Below are 27,023 nucleotides of genomic sequence, written 5' to 3' on the forward strand. Positions count from 1 at the left end.
GTTTAAGGAAAGCAAATACGGTGGAGGCTTCTAAGATGACTCCGACTGGACGAAATCGCAGGTAGGAAAACCATCTGTGGAAGTAACGGAAAAATAAGGACACACGTAGAAAGGCAGCACCCCAAACACACCACCGCCGGGAATTCCTTCCTCACCCTTCCGCCCTACGCAATCTCCTCTTTACATTCCCATTTTTCTTATGTTTAAGGGTTGCTCACAGAACCCTGTCATTGTTCCCGGTTCTGTACTTTTCTCATCCCGTCCACTTTGCGGTTCCCTAGTGGACACACGAAGGTGTCCCGGCGCCCCAGCTCGGAGGCAGCCGAGGGCGGGACCCCAGGTTCCAGCCCGGAGACGCGGGCACGTCCGTGGGCTCCACCACGGCCTCGGACAGCGGGTCTGGGCCGGTTCCAAGTGTCCCGCACACAGAGCTCGGAGGCGCCCGCGCGGCCAGCCGGCCCGACGGGACTGCGGCCTGGGACCTCCCGGCCGTCGGAGTCGTGCGGAGGAGGGCGCCAGCCTTGCCAACGCCGGGCTCTGCGCATCCTCCCTGGCTGCAAGCAAGGGTAGAAGCAATAACAGACTCGATAGCCACAAGCAGAAGCTACGTCAGCACAGACGTCCAGACACACCCAAGGGGGAGGCACCATCCGAACCGGGTGGACCTCGGGGCGCCGCCCCCAGTCGTCCCAGGGCGCCTTGCGCGGCACGCCGGCCCCACCCGTCCCCTCCCAGCGGCCCCTGCGCGGCTTGCGTACTTCCGGGGCTGCGTGCGCGCGGCCGACCGACGTGCGCAGCGCTGTCTCCGCCCCTTCAGGCCTGTTCTTGCGGCCGCCTGGCTCCGGGTTCGCGCCGGGTCGGGGCTGGGCGGGAGCGATGCTTCCCGGCCTGCCTCATACTTGAGGCGGGAGCGACCTGCCTACCTCTCTGCTTGCCCACGGCGCCGAGCCGGCAGCCATGTCCGCGGGGTTCTCCTTCGGGAGCGGCACGCTGGGCTCCTCGACCGTGGCCGCCGGCGGGAGCGGCACGGGCGGCGGTTTCTCCTTCGGGACCGCGGCGTCTAGGTAACAGCACTCTGTGGGCGGCCTCCTTCCGGGCGGCCCTGGGGGCCGGGGGCCCTGAGAGGGTAGGGGAGCCTGGGGGCCGGGGGAACCCTGGGGGCCGGGGGCCCTGAGAGGGTAGGGGAGTCTGGGGGCGGAGGGCCTGGAGGACCGAGGAGCCTGAGGGGTCTCGGGGCAGGGGAACCCTGGGGGGGTGCGGGCTGTCTGTGTGGCGGGGAAGGGCGGCCTACCTGGGGTGGGGGCGGATGGCTGGGTAGGGGGCGGGAAGGCGAGGGAACCTGGGAACAGCCTGAGGGTCGTGGGGGGCGGGGGACACCTGTTTCCACGCGAAGTCTGGGCCCAGTGCGGCCCAAGGCTGCGGCGTACGGTGAATGTGAAACGGATGAATGGAACTAACTTGTGGGGTTTTAGAAGAAGATACTTAATAGGAAATTTTAAGGGAGACAATTACAGGTTTCTCCCTGATAATTGAGATGCCATTGTAGGGTATACGGTTTGGGACATTAATGATTGGTTTAATGGTGTCGTGGTTATGTTAAACGCGCTTTCAAACCTTTTGTGCCTCATGGGATCTTATCTGCCCTTTTGTTTTTTGTTTTAAATACTTGTTACAGCATTTATTGGTGATAATTTTGAACTGTATATGCAAATTAGCATATCATAGGTAACATTACTGGGTTGTAATGACTCACATTGGTGCAAAATGTAGGTACCATAGTCCTCGTTTTTGAGCGGCCTGCTACACCACCACAGTTTGGCTAGTAGACACCTAGAAAGGCGATTAAAGATTTTAATGATGCGAGATTTAATCCTTAGAACTCAATCTTTTGAAGATAAAGGTGGAGATCAAGTCAAGAGGTTTACCGAGAACGAATTAGATCACTCCTGAAGCTTGAAGAATGTGGTTGTAAATTAACCAGGCAAAATGACATTCAGTTTTGCCTATTAAAAGGGGGAGGGTGATGGTGGTGCACAGAGTACAGTGAAGTCAGAAATCTGGAGTTTTCCTTAATACCTCCTCTCCTCTCGCTTTGCGTGCTTCATCGGCGAGGCCTGATAATTTTAATTCTTCGGTTTCCCCTTGCTTCATTTCCAGAGCCACCACCCTGTTGCAGACTCTTGTCATTCATGGGACAAGTAGTTATTGAACACACTCCTGTGTAGTAGGCTCTCTGTTAGGCGGTAAGATGAATAAGTCCTGCTTCCCGGAAGCTTACATTCTTAGGAAAACACTTACGATTCCTGCCAGGTTCTCAATCAGTGACCTACCCTATGTTAGAAGAAAACTGCTCCTGTCTACTTTGATTAGCTCAGTGGTATCTAAGTTGCTATCTCAACTGCTTTTCCAACTTTTTTTGCAACACTGTGGCCAGTGATTTAAAAAAAAAATTCCCTCTGCCTCCCTTCAGTGATTTTTGCCCTGTCCTTGGAATGAAGTAAAAATAAATCCTACCATGATCTGCAAGACCCAAACAGTCCAGAACCTCTTCAGACACCCTGAGCCCAACTCATTTCAGTTTGCTCCAGTTCAGTGATCCAGACTCACTATGAAAAAATAGTATCTACAGACACACAAATAAGTAACAGAAACAGTTTCAACAGAAGACACTGCCCTTATTTCCTGCAATGCGCTTTGATATTTTTTATTTCGTTCTGTTTCATTTTTTTTTTTTAAATGCTGGTTTGTGAGCTGCTAAACTGATTTTATACTCCTCCAGTGCATCCTGATCTTGGTTTGAAAAACACTGCTCTAGCAGCTTGGGCCTCTTTCAGTTCCTCAGGTGGACTTGGCCAAACCCCTTCCCACCTTCGGGCAGGTCCCTCTGCTTGGCATCCCCAGCCACTTCCTGTGCTGAACCTGGTGCCTGTTTTGTGGGATTCGTGCTCACTTCCCAGGGAGGCCTTTTCTGACCTGTCAGTGTAGAGGTTTCCATCCTCATGCCTGTATTGTAGCACTTACCACAGTTGTAATCAGCTCATTACGTTTTTCAGTTGCCTTGTTTATTGTCTGATGCCAGCAACAAAATGTCGACTCTGTGATGGTGGAGAAATTTCATGCTAGTTTTCCCAGAGACACAGTGGAGCTCAGCACATTATTTGTCGAATGAACAAATGATTGATTAATCTTTTTCTTTATGGTTGGAAACTTCCTGAGGGCTGATCTGAGTCTTATTTACCACTTGATCTCATCCCTGCAGCAGTGCCTGGTGTTATTATGAAAATGACTCTGATAAATACTCGTTGAATCATTGAGTAAATTATTAGCAGTGAACTAGAAGAATTTATACAGCCTTTAGAAAGCCTGAGAAATTAATAAAAGAGAAAGTCTGCCCCCTGTCCGTTGGAGTACTGGTTTGGAGGCCTGACTGCCCTTAATGCCACCTGGTGACTTGGTCTCTTTGGTATATCATTTTGGAGTTACTCTCCAAGCCTCAGTTCCCATATCTGGAAAAGGGGTATAGTCATAATGTTTACCTCAGAGAGTTGTTGAGTGAGATAAAGGCAGTGAAGTGTTAGCATTGGGTCTGACATTTGCTGAGTGCTCAGTAAATGCCTCCTCTTGTGTCAGCTCCTAAGTGCACATTCTGAATGGAAAGTTAAGATTCTGTTCCTGGTCTGCAGGTCTGCTCGGCTTTTCCACAGCACGCCCTGTTGAGGAACTGGCAGCTAGTGCTGGTTGAGGCAGTAATTGGTTAGGTCTGGGGGAGCTTTTGTTTCAGTAAATTTCTCTGCCACAGAGAAATTTCTCTTCTGCTTCTCTGGTAAGATTTCAGTTTGATGTGTTTCTTTGGTAATGTCTTCAACTTTATGAAGTTGTGAAACACTTCTTTGTGTCTTCGTCTATCTTGAAATGTCAAGAAACTTAAATATTTATATTTTCTTAAAATACATTTAAAACTTATTTATGAGATAGCTATAAAAACATGGGATCATTGATTTGTTTGGGAGGAAGGGGAGCATAATAAGCATTTTCATAATTTGATTCTTCAGAATTTGCCAGTGTTCCTTAAAGTACATTTTTGATTCAGTTGATTAAGTGTTTAAAGATTTGTGCTTTAATTGTGGGTGAGACCTTGCAGCCCTGTTCTGCTAACCCTAACCTTGTGCTTACACACCCAGGGCACGTACAGGTGTGCTTGCTCATACGGATCACTTTGAAGTCAGTGGTAGTCTAACACACAGTTAGGATACACCCCCTCCTTCCTGCTCAGAGTTGAGGACTGATTTCAAGTTCTGCCTTCTTAGTAAGCCCCTCCCTCTCCATTCCTCCCCCAGCGACCAGCTGGTGGCATACCTTGTGCGTAGTGTGTTTGGTTGCATTTGTAAGTGCTCCTTACGATAGCAGTAGCAACAGCATTTATCGGGTGAAGCTAATTTGCCCTGTGTAATCTCTTAATCTTTACAAAAAAATCTTGCTAAATGGGTACTGTTACTCCCATTTTGCAGTTGAGGAAATAGAGGCTCAAAAAGGTTATGTCTCCCACGTGCCAGCACGTTGGAGAGAACTCCTGTATAATCTTTGAGGTATCATATTGTTAAGGTTTTTTTTTTCATCTTTACATAATTTCTTCTCCCACCTAGAGAGAGCAAATTTGAGCCTCTGAAGTTTGCTAAGAACAGCTGAAAAGCTGTGAATTTTGTTCACATCACTTGTTGTTAGCAGCTGCTCTTTTTAAGCTTTCAGAAACTCTGAAGAGGATTTCTGCTGATGAACGCATAGTCTTCGAAGAGGGTAGTTTTCCATCGCCACTTACTGGTGCCAGGATATGTCTGTTCTTGCCCCTCATCCCCACCCCCAGTGATGGTAATACAGCAAGAGAGAGGTGGTGAAGACACCTTAGAATAACTTTTCTGTTTCTGGCTCTAACTTTTCTTTATGTTAGCAGTTGGGGAAGGACAGATGAATTTAGCAGTGTGAGTTGTACATGAGTAGTTCAAAAGGAAAGTAATCCACATTTATAGGATTTCCTTATGGCCATTTAAAAATATACTAGCTTTCAAACAAAAACTGGTGAAGGCAGAATATATGTGTGACCCTGTTTATGACTTGGGATCTGAAATACTAATTGCTATAGATTATGCCTTTCTTGAAGGCTGGTACTGTATTTTTAAAGACAAATTGTACATGTGGATGTATTTTTAAAGAGAACAGAAAAATACTTGAACTTGGTTGGTTAAAGGTGAATTGTTAGTTACTTTTGTATCTTGTGGAGATGTATGAGATATGTTAAATGAAGAAAATAGCCCCAAAGAGCTAATTTTCATTTTTCTTAAATAAGTATTGGCTCCAGTAGGCTTTACTTTGTGTTTTTTATAAACAAGCAACCCTTCTGTGGGGCTCAGTTTTGGAACTCTTGGAAGCACCACGACGCCAGCAACTACGTCTGCTCCTTCGGGTGGTTTTGGAGCTGGGCTCTTTGGATCTAAATCTGCCACTGGGTTCACTCTAGGAGGAACAAACACAGGTAAGGAGGATTGTCACATTTTCAGGGAGTAGGTTCGGGATGTTTGTTCTTTGTGCGTTCTGTCCTACGTCTCCTCTCTTTACAAGGATCGTCATCAGTGGTAGCCCTAAACGATGTAGAGAGATGAAAAGAAGTACAGGGATGTGGGATTGAGGGCCAGAAATGGGCCCAGCCGTTACCTATGACTTACATTACTATAAGAAAGGAAAACACACACGTACATTTAAGAATTAAAGGAGATAAATCTCTTTAAATACAATGGATTAAAGTAATTAAAATTTTATGTTAGATTATAGAATGCAGTGTTTTACCTTAGTGAAGATTATGTCAGATTGACAATTTGGACATTAATTAATTCAGCATAGATGGGATAACCGGCTTCCTATTTTGCTGTAACATCATAATTTACATCCCTAAGAGATGTTTTAAATTTTTTATTATTAAAACAATTGTTTCACAAGAAAAAGGGTAAGATATAAAGGTTTCTGGTGGACATTTCGGTAATGAAAAGTTTTTAAAGTACAGGTAATTTGTTACTATGAGCCAGAAACATGTTTCCCTGGAGCCACTATTTTCAAAGTTTGCTTCCTTATTCACATTCAGCGTGTGCCCTCAGGCCTCTTGGTGTCTGTGACCACCTTTGGCCTTGAGCTCCCAGCCTTGGTGGCAGCGCTTCCCCGGCCGCGCAGGAGCCGCCCGGAGCCCAGCAGTTGCCTCTCCAGATAGTGCTGGTGTTCTGCTTGTAGAAGCTTTTTTCCCTCCTTGCCTCATTTTGTTATAGGCAATAGTTGTTCGCATTTTACATCCCTCATTCCCTGATTTATCGGGTTGCATACAGTTTGTAGTAGGAACCCCAGTGCTGCAGGAGAGCACGTGTGCGGGCAGTGGTGATGGCGGAACAGACGCGCTCCCTCCCAGTCCTCCTAGCAGGGTTACCCGCCCTGAAGGGGCTCCAAGTCTCGCGCTCATGGCAAACCAGAGAATGCCATCTTCTGTCGATGATTACATTTTATTTCTCTTTTTGTCCCCAGCAATAGCAACAGCTTTAGCCATAGGATTAACTCTGGGTAAGGATTTTTGAGGAAAGAGCCCACATCTGTGTTTCCTACTCTTCTCTTCCCTGATGTCTCACAGGGCTGGGGTGCAGAGGAGAGCAAGTGAGGAACTGAATGTAGGTCACAGATTCCCGCTTCTCGAAGAACCTCTCCGCATTTGAGTTTTTTAAAAAAATCAACAACTATATAATGCTTTTTAAATTCAGAAATAATTTTAAATACTGAAATGATTTTTCTGTAGAAATTTATTTCATAATACATTTTTTCAGTCGTTTAAGCCCTTTTAGTGGAAAAAGCACCAAACTTCAGTCCGGAAGCCTTGGAATGAAGCCCTGGTTGTGTCTCTAAGTAGTTGTGAGGCCTCAGCTGCCAGATGCAACATGACTGTCCTTTAGTTACCTATAACATGAGGATATTGGACTAAAAAGTATGGTTTCCCTTCCAGCCCCAAAACCTGCTAGTTCTCTGTAGTGATGTGCTGCAGGGAATGTGAGTAACCAGGTCACCACTGCCCTGACCTGGAGGACGGGAAGTGACGTGAAAGGGTGAGAGGACAATGAGGGAACTCAGTTGAAATTAATTAAACTTCAATTAAAAGTTGAAATACATTAAAGTTTGGTGACCTTTCTTCCCTTGGATGCTACTTACCTGTTATCAACAGAAAACACGTCTGTTTAGCACCAAAAGTTAGGGCAGAATTGGGTGTAATACACGTAATTCTGGTAAAAAGGATTAATTTTTTAAACAGGCACGCCGGCCACCACACCTGCGTCCACCGTGGGCTTCACTCTGTGCTTCAGCAAGCCCGCGGCGCCCGCCACGCCCTTCGCGCTGCCCAGCACGTCGGCCTCCGCCTCGGCCGGGGCGCTCACCCTCTCGTCCGCTCTGACGTCGGCTCCGGCAGGTGCGGCCCAGCGGGGAGCGGGGCGTGTGAACTTACGTGCTTAGTGAACATAGGTACCTACCTTTAGTAAAGATAATTTGAGTTTGGGAAAATTTTTATTTTGGTCATTCAGCAGTGTTGACCTACTAAAGGACTGATTTGTGAAGGTCAGCATTGAGCCTTAAAGCGGCAGAGGCCTTCCTGGACGTTGGTCTCTATTTACAGAGCAAAGCAGGGGAGAGAGTGAGAGGTCACATGTGAAATGATTCATATCTGCTTTGTTTTCAAGGAGCATTTTGGTGACAGGCAGGATAACGAGTTTTCATAAACCTTGCCTGGCTTAGGATTCATCTGGTTTTGAATGCGGAGTTGGTGGCCTGGCTTGAACACCCTGTGTTACTGTCTAGAGTCAGTTACCTGATCCCATGCAAATATTAACCAAAGTCCTTATTTCTGTCCCTGGTTTTTGCTTTGAAGGTACTATTTCTCTTTATTCTAAAGTACATATAATCTTATCTTTAGTGAGTGGTTTTTTCCAAGAGCCAGTTTAACCATGACATCAGTTTTTTTTAGAAGTGTTTGTATTTTCTGTGATGTGCTTGGAAATGATGTTTCCTTTTGAAGGCTGACTGTTTCGCTGTTTGCAGCATCCACAGGATTTACTCTGAATAACCTGGGTGGAACGACGGCCACGACTACCTCTGCATCCACGGGCCTGTCCTTAGGGGGCGCCCTGGCTGGCTTGGGAGGCTCACTTTTCCAGAGCACAAACACTGCGGCGTCAGGTGATGGGTGATTGCTCTCCAAAAACAGTGAATGTTTACAGTTTAATTTACTGTATCTTTATTTTCACATTTTGAGCAGATCACATTGTCTCTTTAACTGTTATGTTTTCCTTTTAGAGTAAAAACTGAATTATAAAATGTAGTTTTTAATACATAATTGGGTATTTTAGCCATATTTTAGAAATACATTTCCTTAGTGTTGACTGACTAGATAGGGAAACAAAGAAGGGCCTGTTTAAGGAGTTGGTAAACTGTTCTAGAGAAACTTGTCTTTAGAGTTAGAGGGTTGCTTTTGTGTTTATTACTGAGTTTTTAGATCAGTTCTGATTTTTCTTAGGCCCTTTGACACGCTATTCAATGCTTAATTGTGGTTATGTTAACCTAAAGATGCCATTGATTTTTTAAAAATTAGTAAGTTACTTACTCAGCTGTGTGTTTTCACACATTGCCAGGATTTAAATCATTTTCATTGGTCCTGTGCTCTTATCCAGTACATCCTGTTGTTTCCTCTGGTTTTAAAGTAAATGGCATTTTGTCTAGAGAAGCACATTGTGTCAGCTTGGAAAAGCATAGACTTCGGTGATTTACCAATGCAAGGTCTCTGAAGTTTTACTGCCTGAGTCACAGGTATACGTTGATGACTTAAGATTAGCTATAGTCTAGCTCCTTCAATTCCGTTTGTCAGTGAGGTAGTGTTTAAGTAAGTGAAGTCTACTTTTTTTTTCAATTTATTGAAAAGAACTTGGGAATATGAAATTTTGATGATGTTTGAACTGTAGCTCTTTAATTAGCAGTTCTTTAAATTTCACTAATAATAAAACTATTTGCTGTATATTATACTGAAACCTTGTGAGTTCATGCTGGATTGTTTTTCCCCAGCCTTGTTGAGGTATAATTGACGAATAAAATTGTGAGATACTTAGTATACTACATCAAGATTTAAATTTGATTGTATACGTTGTTTTCTTCTGTTGAGTTAATTAACACATCCAATCTAGAGTATTTTAAAAGTATGCAATTTCCAAAGCATGATTGGAAGATAGTATGCAAATGAAAGCTGCTTTGGTAGAGAGGGTATAAAAACAACTAAAAATCAAATATCCACATATACTGAGTGAACAGATACATTCTGGCCCTTTTAATAAATCAAAATCATGTTGTCGAAACTACATATACCATTCAGTCCAAGCAAGATTGTCAGTCTTTGTCCAAAGCATGCTCTAGACTTGTTTCTTGTTGGTCTAAATCAAGTGTGAAGACAATCTGGGATCCAGCTTAAGAGCGTTTGAGTGCGCTGGTCAGCAGAGGAATCATAAAGACCGCGGAGCCTTGTGACTGATGTTTGGTCTGTTTGCAGGACTTGGACAGAATGCTTTAGGCTTGACTCTGGGAACTACAGCAGCTACTTCCTCTGCTGGCAGCGAAGGCCTTGGTGGCATAGATTTTAGTAGCTCATCGGATAAAAAGAGTAAGTAACGGTATACTGTAATCCTATGCTCCAGCAGGCCTGTTGAGGAAATTTAAATTTCTGTGTCAGGAAGATTGTTGGTTAAATATTCAGCAGTATGGGTTTGTTTTTCAGTTTGCCTTATGTTTCACAAATTTCGTCTGTGCAGGGCATTTAAGAATTAACTTTTGTAGAAAAGTCAGATTTGTAGGTACATGTGTCTTATGTAGCTAGCTTAGTAAGTGTATTAATATTAACATTTTAAAATCAGGACCGTGATACGTATATTGTTTTGTAACCTGTTCTTTCTCGTGTAATATATCACAAGTTGTAATCAGTGTCAATAATTCTTTAAAAATATTTCAGTGCTGCTCCATATCACTTTCATTAACGGATATACCCTCATTCGGTCAGCCATCATCTGGCTGTTAGCGTGTGTTTCCAGTTCTTTACTTGGCATCCTTGCAGAAAGAGGCATTGTAGTGCAATCGCCGGGCTGCGACTCCTGTCTCACCTGTTCACGGTCCTTTGACCTTATTCCAGTTGTTTATCCTCTCAGCGCTTTACAGAGTAGGGGTTGGTTTGAGGATTACTGTTTGTAAAACCTTAGCGGAGGCAGGCACGTGGAAAATGCTGCTTGTTTTTATTATAAGTTTCTGTTCATATTTTGGTTATTTCCTTAGGGCAAATACCTGGTGAATCATTGGCTTAAAGGGAGGGACATTTTGGAGACTCCTGACATATGTTGTGAAATTACTTTCCAGAAACATTTTACCAGTGTATTTACCCACCAGCCAGGATGAGAATTCCCTTCTCACTGTGCTCTTGCCGTGCTGAATATTCTATTTTTTTTCATTTTTTTAAACATTTTTTATTGATTTATAATCATTTTACAATGTTGTGTCAAATTCCAGTGTTCAGCACAATTTTTCAGTCATTCATGGACATATACACACTCATTGTCACATTTTTTTCTCTGTGATTTATCATAACATTTTGTGTATATTTCCCTGTGCTATACAGTGTAATCTTGTTTATCCTATTCTACAATTTTGAAATCCCAGTCTATCCCTTCCCACCCTCTACCCCCCTGGTAACCACAAGTCTGTATTCTCTGTCCATGAGTCTTTAGATTCCACATATGAGCAATCTCATATGGTATTTTTCTTTCTCTTTCTGGCTTACTTCACTTAGAATGACATTCTCTAGGAGCATCCATGTTGCTGCAAATGGCGTTATGTTGTCGGTTTTTATGGCTGAGTAGTATTCCATTGTATAAATATACCACATCTTCTTTATCCAGTCACCTGTTGATGGACATTTAGGCTGTTTCCATGTTTTGGCTATTATAAATAGTGCTGCTATGAACACTGGAGTGCAGGTGTCATCCTGAAGTAGATTTCCTTCTGGATACAAGCCCAGGAGTGGGATTCCTGGGTCATATGGTAAGTCTATTCCTAGTCTTTTGAGGAATCTCCACACTGTTTTCCATAGTGGCTGCACCAAACTGCATTCCCACCAGCAGTGTAGGAGGGTTCCCCTTTCTCCACAGCCTCTCCAGCATTTGTCATTTTTGGATTTTTGAATGACGGCCATTGTGACTGGTGTGAGGTGATACCTCATTGTAGTTTTGATTTGCATTTCTCTGATAATTAGTGATATTGAGCATTTTTTCTGTGCTTTTTGATCATTTGTATGTCTTCCTTGGAGAATTGCTTGTTTAGGTCTTCTGCCCATTTTTGGATTGGGTTGTTTATTTTTTTCTTATTGAGTCGTATGAGCTGCTTATATATTTTGGAGATCAAGTCTTTGTCGGTTTCACTTGCAAAAATTCTCTCCCATTCTGTAGGTTTTCTTCTTGTTTTATTTCTGGTTTCCTTTGCTCTGCAGAAGCTTGTAAGTTTCATTAGGTCCCATTTGTTTATTCTTGCTTTTATTTCTTCTAGGAGAAAATTTTTGAAATGTATGTCAGATAATGTTTTGCCTATGTTTTCCTCTAGGAGGTTTATTGTATCTTGTCTTATGTTTAAGTCTTTAATCCATTTTGAGTTGATTTTTGTATATGGTGTAAGGGTGTGTTCTAGCTTCATTGTTTTACATGCTGCTGTCCAGTTTTCCCAACACCATTTGCTGAAGAGACTGTCTTTATTCCATTGTATATTCTTGCCTCCTTTGTCGAAGATGAGTTGACCAGAGATTTGTGGGTTCATTTCTGGGCTCTCTATTCTGTTCCATTGGTCCATATGTCTGTTTTGGTACCAATACCATGCTGTCTTGATGACTGTAGCTCTATAGTATTGTCTGAAGTCTGGGAGAGTTATTCCTCCAGCCTCTTTCTTTCTCTTCAGTAATGCTTTAGCAATTCTAGGTCTTTGATGGTTCCATATAAATTTTATTATGATTTGTTCTAGTTCTGTGAAATATGTCCTGGGCAATTGGATAGGGATTGCATTAAATCTGTAGATTGCCTTGGTCAGTGTGACCATTTTAACAATATTGATTCTTCCAATCCAAGAGCATGGAATATCTTTCCATTTTTTAAAGTCTTCTTTAATTTCCTTCATCAATGGTTTATAGTTTTCTGTGTATAATTCTTTCACCTCCTTGGTTAGATTTATTCCCAGATATTTTATTACTTTGGGTGCTATTTTAAAGGGGATTGTTTCTTTACTTTCTTTTTCTGTTGATTTATCGTTAGTGTAAAGAAATGCAACTGATATTTTGAACATTAATTTTGTAACCTGCTACCTTGCTGAATTCTTCAATCAGCTCTAGTAGCTTTTGTGTGGACCTTTTAGGGTTTTCTATATATAGTAACATGTCATCAGCATATAATGACACTTTTACCTCTTCTTTTCCAATTTGGATCCCTTTTATTTCTTTCTCTTGCCTGATTGCTGTGGCTAGGACTTCCAGGACTATGTTGAATAGGAGTGGTGATAGTGGGCATCCTTGTCTTGTCCCAGATTTTAGTGGGAAGCTTTTGAGTTTTTCACCGTTGAGAACTATGCTGGCTGTAGGTTTGTCATATATAGCTTTTATTATGTTGAGATATGTTCCTTCTATACCCACTTTGGCGAGAGTTTTTATCATAAATGGGTGTTGAATTTTATCAAATGCTTTTTCTGCATCGGTTGAGATGATCATGTGGTTTTTGTCCTTTCTCTTGTTGATGTGATGTATTACATTGATTGATTTGCGTATGTTGAACCAGCCTTGTGTCCCTGGGATGAACCCCACTTGGTCATGATGTATAATCTTTTTTACGTGTTGTTGGATTCTATTTGCTAAAATTTTGGTGAGGATTTTGGCGTCTATGTTCATCAGTGATATTGGCCTATAATTCTCTTTTTTTGTAGTGTCTTTGCCTGGTTTTGGTATCAGGGTGATGGTGGCTTCATAGAATGAGTTTGGGAGTATTCCCTCCTTTTCAATCGTCTGGAAGAGTTTGAGAAGGACTGGTATGAGTTCTTCTTTGTATGTTTGGTAGAATTCCCCGGTGAAGCCGTCGGTCCTGGACTTTTATTAGTAGGGAGGTTTTTAATTGCTATTTCTATTTCCTTTCTAGTGATCGGATTCTTCAAGTGTTCAGTTTCTTCTTGATTTGGTTTTGGTGGACAGTATGTTTCCAGAAACTTGTCCATCTCCTCTAGGTTATCCAGTTTGGTTCCATATAGTTTTTCATAATATTCTCGTATGATATTCTGTATTTCTATTTTGTTTGTTGTAATTTCTCCATTTTCCTTTCTTATTTTGCTAATTTGTGCTCTCTCTTTTTTCTTCTTTGTGAGTTTGGCCAGAGGTTTGTCGATTTTATTTACTTTTTCAAAAAACCAGCTTTTGGTTTGGTTGATTTTTTCTATGGTCTTGTTAATCTCTATTGTATTTAATTCCTCTCTGATCTTTATTATTTCCTTCCTTCTGCTGCTTTTTGGGGCTTTTTGTTGTTCTTTTTCCAATTGATTCAGGTGGTGGGTTAACTTGTTTATTTGAGATTGTTCTTCTTTTTTGAGGAAGGCCTGTATCGCTATAAACTTCCCTCTTAGCACTGCCTTTGCTGTGTCCCATAGGTTTTGAGTGGTTGTGCTTTCATTATCATTTGTCTCAAGGTATTTTTTAATTTCAGCTTTGATTTACTCATTGATCCATTGTTTTTTCAATAACATATTGTTTAATCTCCATGCTTTTCTTTTTTTCTCCTTTGTTTCTCTGTTGTTGATTTCCAGTTTCATGGCATTGTGGTCAGTAAAGATGCTTGAGATAACTTCTATCTTCTTAAATTTGTTGAGGTTTCTTTTGTGTCCAAGTACATGATTGATCCTGGAAAATGTTCCATGTGCACTTGAAAAGAATGTATATTCTATTTTTTGGGGGTGTAATGCTCTGAAAATATCCACCAAATCTAGTTTTTCTATTGTAGTATTTAATTTCTCTGTTGCCTTGTTTATTTTCTGTCTGGAAGATCTGTCTAGTGATGTCAATGCAGTGTTAAAATCTCCAACTATGATTGTATTCCCATCAATATCGCCCTTTATCTCTGTTAGTAATTCTTGTATGTACTTAGGTGCTCCTATATTGGGTGCATATATATTAACGAGTGTAATGTCTTCATCTTGTATCACTCCTTTAATCATTATAAAATGTCCCTCTTTATCTTTCTTTATGGCCTTTGTTTTAAAGTCTATTTTGTCTGAAATAAGTACTGCAACACCTGCTTTTTTGACTTTTCCATTTGCATGGAATATCCTTTTCCATCCTTTCACTCTCAATCTATATGTGTCCTTCTCCCTAAAGTGGGTCTCTTGTATGCAGCATATTGAAGGTTCTTGCTTTATTATCCAGTCTGCCACCCTATGTATTTTGACTGGAGCATTTAGTCCATTAACATTTACAGTAATTAATGATAGATGTGTGTTTATTGCCATTTTGAACTTACCTTTGCAGTTGAATTGGTATATCCTCTTTGTTCCTTTCTTCTTCCTTTTGTGGTTTGGTAATTTTCCTTTGTATTATCATGGATTTTATTTAATTTTTGTGACTCCCTTGTAAATTTTTGACTTGTGGTTACCCTTTTTTGTAAATCTATTAACCTATACCTGTTTTTATTAAACTGATAATAACATGATCTCAAACCCATCCTACTGTTAAAAAAATTTAAAAAAGAAAGAAAAAAAATTCTATATTTCCCTGCCTCCCTCTCCCACTCTCAGTGATTTGTATGTCTTCTTTTATAATTTCGTGTTTTCTTTATTTGTAATTCATGAGTTATCACCTTTCCAGTTGTGAGTTTCTCATTTCTGTAGCATCCTGCTGCTTTTCTATTTAGAATAGCCCTTTCAATATTTCTTTTAACATGGGTTTAGTGTTGCCAAACTCCTGCAGCTTTTTTTTGTCTGTGAAACTCTTTATTTCTCCTTCTATCCTAAAGGATAGCCTTGCTGGATAAAGTATCCTAGGCTGAATCTTTTTTTCATTCAGGGCTTTGAATATATCTTGCCACTCCCTTCTGCTCTGTAGTGTTTGTGTAGAGAAATCAGCTGAGAGCCTTATGGGGATTCCCTTGTAATTCACTTTTTGCTTTTCTCTTGCTGCCTTTAGAATCATTTCTTTATCCTTGACTCTGGTCATCTTGATTATGATATGTCTTGGTGTGGGTCTATTTGGATTCTTCCTGTTTGGGACCCTCTGAGCTTCCTGTACTTGGATATCTGATTCCTTCTTTAAGTTTGGGAAGTTTTCAGTCATGATTTCGTCAAAAACCTTTTCAATCCCTTTTGATCCTTCTTCCCCTTCTGGGACCCCTATTATGCGAAGATTGGGACGCTTTATATTATCCCATAGGTCCCTTATGCTCTTATCATTATTTTTTATTTGCTTATCTTGTAGTTCTTCTGAATGGGTGCTTTCTATTGCCCTGTCTTCTAGATCACTAATTCGTTCCTCTGCATTAACTAGTCGGCTTTGCACAGCTATTAGATCATTCCTCATCTCTGTCAATGAGTTTACCCATTCTGCTTGGCTCTTCTTTATAGCTTCAATTTCATTTTTGACATATTTTATCTCTCTAAGCACTATCTCTTTTAATTCCTTCAGCAATTTGATCACTCCTTTTTTGAAATCTTGATCTAGTAGGCTATCGATGTCTTTCATTGATCTTTCTTTCAGGGGATTCCTCTTGTTCTTTTAATTGGGAAAGGTTTCTCTGCTTCTTCATCTTGCTCATACCTCTCTGGCACTGTGGTTTATGGAGTATCAGTTGTCTATTTTGGATCTTAAGGATTTTATCTATCTAATGCCTATTTATGAATAAAACTTAGGAAAAAAAGAAATAATAAGAGAGAGAGAGAAAGGTTTTTAAAAGAAGGGAGAAAAAGGGTTTGAAAACAGTGTATAATGAATAATAGAAGAGCGAGTTGAAGGAGAGTATTAATCGGGTTGAGACGTCCTTTTAAAACCTTAAAAAAAAGAAAAAGAAAAAGAAAGGGGTGGGGAGATGAATAGATGTATTTGAAGCCTGTGTCTAATCAATAACAGGACATCAAAACCCAAGAGAAATAGAAATGAATTAAGAAGTAAAAATTAAGAGAGTAATTGAAAATAGAACAGGTAAAAACAGATTTAAGAACAAAACAAAAAACAAACAAACCAAAAAAAAACAAAAAACAAAACAAAAAAAAGGGGGGTTGTCGGTGTTCTCCTGGAGTCTGTGTGCTTTTAATGTGAAGTCCTTCTGTCTTCGTCCTTTTTTGGAAGCTCAGCTTGTTTTCACAGGCCCTCTGTTGGCGCCCTCTTCTGTGCTGCTCCCAGCACCTGTCCGCAAGCAGATCGCGCCTCCTCCCAACACGGGGTCAGATGCAGCTCTCCTCTGCTGTGGGCGGGCGGGTCACTGCCCCTCCGGATGCCGCAGTCAGATGTTGCAGACTGGCCAGGCAGGAGGGCGGGTCGTGTTCCATCCCAGCACCTCGGTCAGGGGCTGTGTTCCTGCCTGACAGGCGGGGGGTGGGGGGCCGCTCTCCCTCTGCCTGCGCCGCCCGTAGCTCTTCTGCTCTGTGCGGCTGCGGGCTCCGCCCTGGCCCGCGCTCCGCCCTAGCCGCGCTCTGCCCTAGCCGCGCTCCACGGGTGGGCTCTGGAAGACCGAGGGGCAGCCTCGTCCCTGCTCCGAGCCAAGACCCAGCTCCTTGTTTGTCTTTGTGGAGCAAGTTCTCTGAGGGACCAGGATGGAAGGATCCTATCTGCCCTGGGCTGTAGGCCCGTCTCAGTCTGGCCCTTGAGGCTGCTAAGCCCTTCGGTGCGGATGCAGGTTTCGCCCCTGCCCCCGCCTGGGTGCTCAGCGCCGGAGAATATGGCGGCTCAGCCTGGGCCCCGCCTCTCTTCCCCTGAAAAGTTTCCGCGGGTTTTCAGAGATGGGGGTATGCACCCTTCCCCCGAGAGCACATCAACCTTGCTGTTTTATGGAGGGCCCAGGTTCTTCTGTCCTGTACACCCACAGCCACGGCGCCCAGCCCCTTGCAGTCCCCCGGAGCTGCCTCCATGCAGCCGACCCCGTCCTCCGCCCGGCTTGTGCAGCCTGGCCCTGCCCACTGCTGCTGGCCCGCGTCTCAGGCTGGGTGTCGGCGGGATGCTCTGTGCCCGTTTAATTTAGTTCTGTCAGACAAGGGCTGCTCTGTACAGCTCCGAGCCTCGGAGGCTCCCCTCTGTCCTGCTGGCCTCTCAGTTGGAGAGGGGAGACCCAGCGAGCGAGCGCCAGTCCTCCTTTGCCGCTCCCTCCCCGCGGGACCCGTCCCGCGCTGCTTTGCCTTTTGTTCTTTCTTGTTTCCTTTTCTCCTACCGGATTTTTGGCGTCTTTATCGTTTGAAGAGGGCGATGTTCTGTCGGAGTTCCGCAGGTGCTCTGGTTGGCTGAATGAGTCTGTAGATGTGGATCTTGGTGTATTTGTGGGAGAGGGTGACTTATGAGCGTCCTTCTACTCCGCCATCTTGCCTCTTCTCCCGTGCTGAATATGCATATTCTTAAAAACTTTTTTCAACCTAAGTTTATTTTGAGGGTTTTCTGTGGTTGTTGGTTCCATGTGAATGGTTGGTTTGTTTTGTTTTGCAACATCTCTTCTGATGAACGCATGTTGCACTAGAGTGCATACACGAATACTGCACTGAACCTTTCTGAAGAGCTTAGATGACATAAAGGATGAAGGTGTGAAATTTTCAGTGTCTGTATCTGTTGGAATCTTTAAAATGGGATGTGGGTTTTATTATAAGGAGATACTGTTTTAGAGTAAATTACTTTCCTGAAAGTTGGCAAAATCCTTCTAGTCTTAGAAAAATTTGGATTTATTTCTCTTTGAATGAAAATTAATTTCTAAACATAAGGTCCTATCTCTTGTTTTCACTTGATTTTCTTTGTAGCAACTCCCTAATTCAAAACCGGCCGCCGGGCCTTAGCAGCTCATTGTGCACTCAGTTGGAGTGCCTGGTGCCCTCCAGCCACTTTTATTTTAAGCCTGAGATGCCCCTCTTCATTGTAACTGCTTTTAGGCTCCTTGTGAAGGAGCAGATTGAGGAATGTGAGGAGTCAGTCCCCTCTCTCTTCCCCTTCACCAGCCCAGTGCCCTGCTCTCTGGGGCTACCTCAGCTAGAGCTGAGCTGGAGGACCGTGCAGGACAAGTGCCCCTGGCTTCGTGTACCATGCCCCAGTCCCCGCTGATCCCGTGTATGTGTCAGGGTTTTTTTTTTTTTATCTCCAGCGTTAATCTCTGTCAGCCTGGACTTGCAGTCTTGGGGGGGATTTAATCAGGTGAAGCGGGGTGGGAAGCAGCTTTCTGGGAAGAGGGGCAGCCCAGAGCAGGACCTAGGGGTGAGGACGTCGTGAGCACTTTTGGAAAACTCCTGGCTGGCCCGTGTAGCTGCAGGACAGAAAGGCCAAAGCGTTGTAATTAACCGAGGACACTCGGATCTGCTACAGGGCTTTGCTCTCAATAATGTGATGTAGGCAAGGTGGGTTATGGGAGCGTAAGGATGCTTTCCTAGTTGGAGTCCATGGCCATCTGAAACAGGTGCACGTTTGTGTGCATGCAAACTGTTGTAAAACATAATAAAAATGGAATATTGAAAAGTATAGCAAAACAGTAATTAGTAAACAAGTTGAACTATTTGGGAAAAAATCCGTTTTATATTAGTGTCTCATTTAATCTAAGACACTATAGAACATGAGTGCCAATTTCAGGAATGATAAACTATGAAAAAAAAAATCTCAGAATCAATGAAATACAAAATATAGAAAAATAAACTACAATTGGATCAAACAAGTAAACAAAGAAACCTCATGTACAAAGGTAAATGACAAATTGAGAGTAAAATCCTTGTTTTCTTGATGCTTATTTTTTCACGTAACATCTATGAGATCGAGATGTGTATTATAATTATAAGCATCTAATTTTAGGAATAGGCACATGAAGTATGTATGTGAGACAAAGAATATGCTTAATGTTGAAATAACTCTCAGAAGTCAATAAGACAAATACCTCAAAAATGTGCAAATCACATGAATAGGCAGTTCGCAAAAGGAGATATAAACTTGTCGAATTAACTTTTGAAATAAAAGTTTCACTTAATACTATCAGAAATAAGAATTAAGATTGTAATACAGTGGCATTTTTCACCTATATATCTGCGATGATCTCGTTTAATATGTTTATTGTTGAGGGTGTGATGGAAAAGGTACTCTTATTCATGGTCGATGGGGACATGAATTGTGACAGCTGTTTCAAGGGATGAGCTTGATAATATGTCAGATGCCGTCACCAGCATACTCTCTGACCTCAGATTCTTCTGCTTGGGATGTGAATAAAGCAGCGCACAGGTGTTTGTGGATGAAGATGTTCACTGCAGTAGCATTTATACAGTGAGGGCTAATGTGCCAAGGAAAGGGTTAGACATGAAGGTTATGATAACCGCTGTATCATCAATTCTCTGTGATCATTTAAAGTCATTTTAGGTGACATGGAAAATACTCACAAGCTGAGAAAATATGTTAAAATATCAGTTACAATCCTGATTGCCCTTAAAGATGTACATTAAGTGCAGAAAAAGGTAGGATGAAGCTCTGTGGATTTCTTTATTTTCTGTATTTTGTTAAATAAGCAAGTCTTGCTTTTTAGTCAGAAGTAAATTTTGGAAAAGCAGAAAGTGAGTCACTGCATCATTTTCTGAAGGAGCATTTTACTTTTCTACTTACTAGGTTTTTGCTGTTAGTGCTATGAAATATGTGTTCTTACTGAGAGCTGTTGATATGTCTACAGAAAATAAAAACTTCATTTTTAAAAAATTTGCTATTTTTGTATAATATTTAGGGAAGTTTGGTAATTCAACATATTTTAGTATTGTATTCCGGTAGGGCCTTAGAAAGTGTCAGATAAAGCTCTCAGGCGTTAAACTCCTAGGTGAGAAGATTTTTCAGGGAAGATAGTTGAAAAAGGAAGATTCTTGCTCTTGAAAGAAATAGATGCAAGTCAGACTCATGATTGTTTATATATACAGACATGTTTTTATAACGTGTGTGTGGAATCTGTGGCAAGCCATGACACGGCCCGGGGTTGAAGAGGCAGTCTAAGAAACCCTCAGCCGGTTCTGTTTAAATCTTACTTCATATTAACTTGAAACTTGTGTTTTGAATATACTGTTAAATTACCTATTTTTACACAAAGCTTTTTGAATTTTCTAGGTGATAAGACAGGAACAAGACCAGAGTAAGTTTACAATTTAACTTTTAAAATATTTTATTTAAGGAGCTTTACATTTTAAATTGTAGGCAAATGGTACGGTTGAAGGTAAATGGAACCATATAGGCATTTAGAGGAAAAATTATTTTAGAGTTTTTGTCAAAGATAAAATAATCATAAGCTCCGGAGAGATTATGAAAGGTCAAATCTTTAAGAAAATTTATGACCATTTCTTTCTCAGAAGGGGTTGGTTTTTCTCCAGATAATATAAATAAATGCAAATATATGTCTCTGTCTTTTTAACTTAATAAATACTGGACAACTCGTGAAACTTTACTCTTGGAGCACCTTTTATTTATATGAACAAATGAAAAACACATGCTGTCTATATGTAAATTATGGTGCATGCAGCATCTTTTCCTGATGACGGAGAGGACAGTGGCCTCCAGGTACATTGTGTGTGTTTGAAGATTGTTATCTTTCTTACCAATCATGCTTCCTCGTGTAATAGTTTGTATTACACTAAACAGCACATTTGTAAATGAGTGATGAGCTCATGCCTCCCCACACCTCGTGTGGTGCATGGTACGTGGTTTAGCTGTGTCACCACAGGAGGGAAGCTGAGAGCCTGCACTGTGCCTGGGACCTCACTCGGACGTCACGGCGTGCCCAGTGTCATTCATCCCTGAGTGCAGTGAATTGTCATGATTCCTTTAAGCTGCTCCTGAGTCTTACTTTGTTGAAGAACAAATTGAGGTTATAAAATAATGACATTGTGGTCATCTCATCATGAGAAGTTTTGTAGACTTTCTTTAGTGAACGCAGTGATATGTTTGAGCTGAATAAAATGCCAGGCATAGAATTTTTGAGCTGGAGGAACTTGGTTTAATACCTCATCCCATCTGTGGTGTTTTCTGGTTTTGTTCTCAAACATTGAGCTAAATGCCTCTGTGTACTTACACTAGCTGCCAGTCTTCTTGGAAAAGACACCTCCACGTCAGACGGATTGCTAGTTATCTTAGTTATCTTATAGGCCAGGAAATTTCTTGTTCTGCATAAAGAACTTTGAGATTATGTAAGAAAGCTATAAATGGGGGATGCTTTCTCTCTTTTTTGCATCTTAACACATACTCTTAAAACTCAGCCGTTTGCTTTCTACAGTCGCAGCGGTTTTAATGTGTCTGTGGCATCTTTCTCAGGGACAGTAAAGCCTTGAAGGATGAACATCTGCCTCCTGTCATCTGCCAAGACGTTGACAATCTCCAGTAAGTGTGTCAAGTGTGATTAGTGGATAAATCATACGTGAAGACTTTAGGGGGAACATCTCCTCTTCTTCCTGAACGTTTTAAGTTGGGTTAACATTTTAATGCTTTTAGAAATTAGACTGCAGAACAATTGAATTAAGGAATTAAAATTCTTAACTGCCATTCTGTAGAAAGCATCTGAAATGTAGATGAATTTTTAGTATTTGCTTCTTAAAAACACCTGGACTTTAAACTCTGACCAACCTATTGTAAGTATAGAAAAATAGAAAGCCAAAGGTGAATTTTTTTTAACTCAAATCTGTTTTTTTTTTTTTTTTTTTTTTTAGGAAATTTGTGAAGGAACAGAAACAGGTCCAAGAAGAAATTAGTAGAATGTCTTCAAAAGCGATGCTTAAAGTACAAGAAGATATTAAAGCTCTGAAGCAGCTTTTGTCATTGGCTGCCAGTGGGTTACAGAGAAACACTCTCAATATTGACAAATTGAAAGTAGAAACTGCTCAGGTAAATTAACTTACTGTCATTTTATTGTAGGATTCTTTTTTTTTTCTTTTTTCTTTTTTTTTTTGCTGTTTTCTTGCTTTTTTCAAATTGAAAAATAGGTCTTTTTAAAATTATAAAGTTTAATACGGACATACTATTTAAGAAAACCACGTAGCTTGTGTACTTTTAAGTTGCTATACTAGTAGTTCCTAGTTTGTTTTGAGCGCTTACCGCGTACAAGGCGGTATCTGAGCCGTCAGGCCTGTTACCCAGTGCGCCTTCACGGCGGCCCTGTGAGGCTGGCGCTGCTGTTAGCCCCAAATGGGAAAGCAGACAGAGAGCTTTGTTCCTGGTGACTTTGCAGCTTGGGCTCCTCACTGTTGCCTGCTGCCTGAACCGTATGTTACACAAGGAGAGAAAACGTTTTTACGTCAGTGATCAAATAAAAATTATGTTTTATAGCTATTAAATTCTGATGACTTGCTAGTCTAGTTAGGTCTTAGCTAATAAAAATGATAATGAGGCTAATAACCTGTCACTAATGTCTACTTGCTTTTTGTCCCTGGTGTCATATGCAGCGTAGAATGCATTGGATGGTGGTGGGCGGTTTGCTTGTGTTTTATGCTCCACAGTTACATGGTGTACTGGATGTGACCTCGGCAGTCTAGAAACCTTGCCCTAAAGTTTTCCCTGGTCTGTTACTGAACTTCCTGACCCCTGCTTTTAATAGGCTTGCCAGAGTGCTATGCTCTTCATAAATTAAGTGGTAATATTTTAAGTAAAAATTTTGAAGGTACTTATGTGTCCTTTTTTGTTGAAGTATAATGGATGTACATTAGTTTTAGGTGTACAACATGATTCAATATTTGTATGTATTGTGAAATGACCCACAGAAGTCTAGTTAACGCCCACCACCACAAATAGTTAATACTTTTTTCCCCTCTTGTAGTGAGAACTTTGAAGATCTGCTGTCTTAGCAACTTCCAAATATAAAATGTAGTGTTATTAACTACGGTCACCACATTGTATGTTACATCCCCAGGACTCAATTTTTTTGTAACTGGGAGTTTGTACCTGCTTATGTGTCTTCAAGTCAACTACTGGAGAATACTTCATGACATTTTTAATTAAAATGTGTTACTAAAATAGCTAATCTAAGCTATGATGTTTAAAGGGAATTCAAAGGCTTTATTGCTTGCTTTTAGGTTTCTTGGTCACTTAACAAATTCTGTGGTTAAAGATGAGTAAAGTGTTCTCCCATGTTTGCCTCCCACTTACTCTTCCCAGTGCAGGAAGAGTATGTCGTCAGCTGTGCACTTTCTAGGAGGAAGAGCATCTTAGTTGTGCCTTTAGACTGTGGAGAATGCTTAGACTCCAAGCACTTACAGGAAATTATAAATTTAATGTGTGAAATTACATGAAATTACACAAAAGTCTCCTGAGTTAAGTTCAGAACAGTTTATAGGAGATCTCACATTTGGTCTGAGATTACTCTTAATCCCAGTATATGGGAATTCGTGCTTTACTTCAGTCTAGCGAGTTACAAACTGGAAAAAAAGTTCTGACTTCCTTAGTGAAGTAGTTACCCATCTTATTTAAGCCCTAAACCTCTGCTTCGAAGAAGGCTTTCCTGGGAAATACAAATAGTCCAAAGGTAAACCAGTGTTGTGATTACAAAGACCAGACCCTCATGGAAGTAGAGTCTCTCACATGCCCCACGTTGGGGATGAAACTCGAGAGCTGGAATAAGGATGGGTAATGTTCTTTTCTGTGAGCAGCATAGGTGCCAGATGGTTTGCTGCAGTTACATTGTCAAGTGCATGTAATCAGAGGATGTTTTTAAGGGTCTGTTATGTGCAGGGCACTTCATTGGGTTTTTGGGGATCAAAGCACTTAAAATATGCTAGGGAAGGTGAGCTCTAGCGGGCAGGTAATGTGTTCCAGGTACAAGGCGTCGTGGGGCCCACAGAGGACTCAGGTGGGCATTTCCTCCACCTGTCCGAGCAGGACAGGGTAGCAGTGGTGCCCTGAGCCTTGAAACCTGCATAGGTGCTCCCCTGGCTGGCAGGAGGGAAGGAGAGCAGCTGAGGGTGGGGAGGAGGCATGTGTGAGGATCTGCACGCCGCTTAGCGTCATAGGAGGCTTAAGTGGAGGTTGCAGAAGCAGTGAAATGATAGGAATGTGGAATGTGAGTGGGTTAAACAGGTTATGAGTTAAAACCATAGGCTAGAGGGTAGAAATGGCTTTGAGGGAGAGTAGAGGGCAGTGTAAGAAGGGTTAAGTGTGAGAGCTTTAAAAGAATTGGGCTGCCTAGATGCCTAGACTGGTGCTCATCAGGCCTTCCAGCTGCCTGGCCTGGGGCAAGAGTGCGTCCCGTCTCTGTGGCTGCCTCGTGTTTAACTACCTTAGAGGTTGTTCCTGGAGACTCGCCCCCTTGACTGTGGAGCTTGGTGCTTAGTAAGTGCTCAGAGTGTCAGCTGCTGTCGTCGATCTCAGTGTTAGTACTGCTACCTTGCTTTTTAAAAATAATGTTTTCTACAATTGTATATTAAAGATTTTTAAATCGTAACATAGTCTTTAACTATGGATGAGTTAACTTCATGAATCCTACAGAAACTCATAGGTTCTTACGATAGACCAGCAGCTCCTTATAAACTTATAAAGTTTGTTAAAAGTGATCTGTCTTCCCTGGAAAGAGGCTTTAGCAGCTTGTAAGGGAGCTTCATCTGTAGTATGTTCTCATTGCTTGAAGCTCTGAGATGGCACTGTCGAAGTTTCAGTCCAGAGAGAGTTGGTATTTTTAGCCTAACTTTTAACTGGCTTCTTTCTTTTTTGTAAACTTCTATTATATTAGGAGTTAAAAAATGCTGAAATAGCTTTAAGAACCCAGAAAACACCACCTGGACTCCAACATGAAAATACAGCTCCTGCTGAGTAAGTTACTGGATTGTTTTTAAACAGATGTTTCTTACTCTAAGAAAGCAGAACAGTAAAAACAATATACAGGCTAGGAGTTTTTAGTTCATTTTGCAGCAAGCCTGGACACTGTTTATATGGATTCTTAAATTGAATTCTCATAATAACTCTAAGAGGGTACATTATCCCCATTTTACCGAAGGGTAAGTGAAGGCCGAGGTCTGGGCTTTTAACCAGTATTTTGCAGTTGCACTTCATGTTGCTTACAGGGTCTGTTCCACTTGATTAAATTTTGCAGATGGTAGAAACTTACATTTTTACCCGTAAGGACTTTGAGTTTAAAAATAATTTTATGATATTATTAAAATAATTAAATTAAAAAATAATTTAAAAAAAATATTTAAAGTAATTCTATGCTCTTCCTTAAACAAGACATACTAAATATATTTTAACCTTTTTGCTTATTTCCATAACTTTCATTTGCACAGGAGAAATCTTTAGGAAGAAACATTAGGAAGTATATATAGATCAGTAAAATCGAAGAGTCCGCCTGCCCCCAGCTTGTATATTCATGTTGCTTCTGTACATGAGATGTACATCTGGTCTGTTTTTCACACCCTTTCATGTTGCTCAGGATAATAATAGCTAATGTCGTCCCATGCCTGCCGTGCACCAGGCAGTGTGCTCGGCGCCCTGTGCGGTGTCTGAGCTCCCACACAGCCCCGCAGCCCTCCCCCGCAGGCTCAGCACTGAGGAGCTGAGGAGCAAAGCGGTCAAGTCCTGAGCTTGTGGGCAGCAGGCTTCTGTCTAACTCGTGGTCCCTCACCCTTTTTATTGTAATTTCAGGCAGTTTCAAGAATAAAACAAAGACTTCTCATTTATCTTTCATCCAGATTCCCTACGTGCTAACATTTTTACTGTATTTGTTTTGTTCCTCGCTCTCCATATGCGTAAATACAGTTTTCCCCTGAGCAGTTACAAGTTGTTTGCAGACATGATGCTCTTCACACTTAAGGACTTCAGAGTGTGTTTCTTAAACCTACGGACCTTCTCTCACACTCGCACAGTACAGTGATCAAAACCAGGAGACTGTTACCTCACTCTGAGCAGCACGGGGCGGGCCTCGTCGCTGGGCTCCTCAGTGTCCTGCCCGCGCTCTGCCCTTCATGCTGCTGTCAGAGCTGATTTTGAAATGGGTTGAATTGTGTGTTTTCCCACTGCAGAGCACTTTCACGGTTCCCCATTTCTTACAGAGTAATGTCCAGACTGCTCTGCATGTTATTCAAGGCCCCTTTTTATTCTCTGGTTAAATTTATCAGGATAGTCCTCGTAATTACATATTCTTCCTGTAGTACACTGTAGTGTTCTCAGATTATAAATGGTGTTTCAGATTTTAAGAACTGTAAGAACTTGGTTGTAAAATCTGGTTGACAGTTGCACTTTTTTTTAACGTATTCTTTTGGATTTTAGAGTTGCAAAAATAGTAGTACAAAGAATTTCCTTATATCCCCTTACCTGCTTCCCTTAATCATAGTGTAATTATCACAGGCAGGAGATTAACATTGACACATATTAACCAACCTACAGACTATTTGAATTTTACTGACCTTTCCACCAAGGTACGTTTTCTATTTTAGGATCCTTTTCACACTGCATTTAGTTGTTATTCCAGTGTGTAACATTTATTCAGTCTTTCCTTTTCTTTGATGACATTCACATTTTTGAAGAGTATTAAGTCATTTTGTAGGTTATCCTTTAATTGGGATTTTTCATGATTGGGGTAAGGATGTGCATCTATTTTTGATATCTCGTTAACTTACAAGTTTGGGTTTTTGTTTCACTAATTAATGTCTGTGTCACTTAAAGATACGTTGTGTCATCAGACTAATTCAAAGGCCCTACTTAAATGGGAGCATATCTTTGTTTGGTATTTTGAGTGTGAAAGAAACAG

The 27,023-nt window shown here is 41.5% G+C and overlaps 1 protein-coding gene across 2 annotated transcripts in view; it reads left to right on the forward strand.

Moving 5' to 3' along the window:
- The first annotated feature begins 785 nt into the window (after nt 1-785).
- NUP58 (nucleoporin 58) overlaps nt 786-27,023 on the forward strand; it is a 50,909-nt gene continuing 24,671 nt past the window's right edge. The window contains exons 1-9 of one of the 2 annotated variants that reach the window (XM_072976026.1): nt 786-1,064; nt 5,385-5,527; nt 7,331-7,486; nt 8,113-8,250; nt 9,608-9,718; nt 20,414-20,438; nt 21,611-21,676; nt 22,003-22,177; nt 25,011-25,090. In XM_072976026.1, the coding sequence (XP_072832127.1) occupies nt 958-1,064; nt 5,385-5,527; nt 7,331-7,486; nt 8,113-8,250; nt 9,608-9,718; nt 20,414-20,438; nt 21,611-21,676; nt 22,003-22,177; nt 25,011-25,090 (1,001 nt within the window). In that variant the 5' untranslated portion in view covers nt 786-957. The remainder of the gene's footprint in view (nt 1,065-5,384; nt 5,528-7,330; nt 7,487-8,112; nt 8,251-9,607; nt 9,719-20,413; nt 20,439-21,610; nt 21,677-22,002; nt 22,178-25,010; nt 25,091-27,023) is intronic. The other variant, XM_031684669.2, reaches the window with a different exon arrangement.

Source organism: Vicugna pacos, chromosome 14, assembly GCF_048564905.1.
Source record: "Vicugna pacos chromosome 14, VicPac4, whole genome shotgun sequence".
NCBI lineage: Eukaryota > Metazoa > Chordata > Mammalia > Artiodactyla > Camelidae > Vicugna > Vicugna pacos.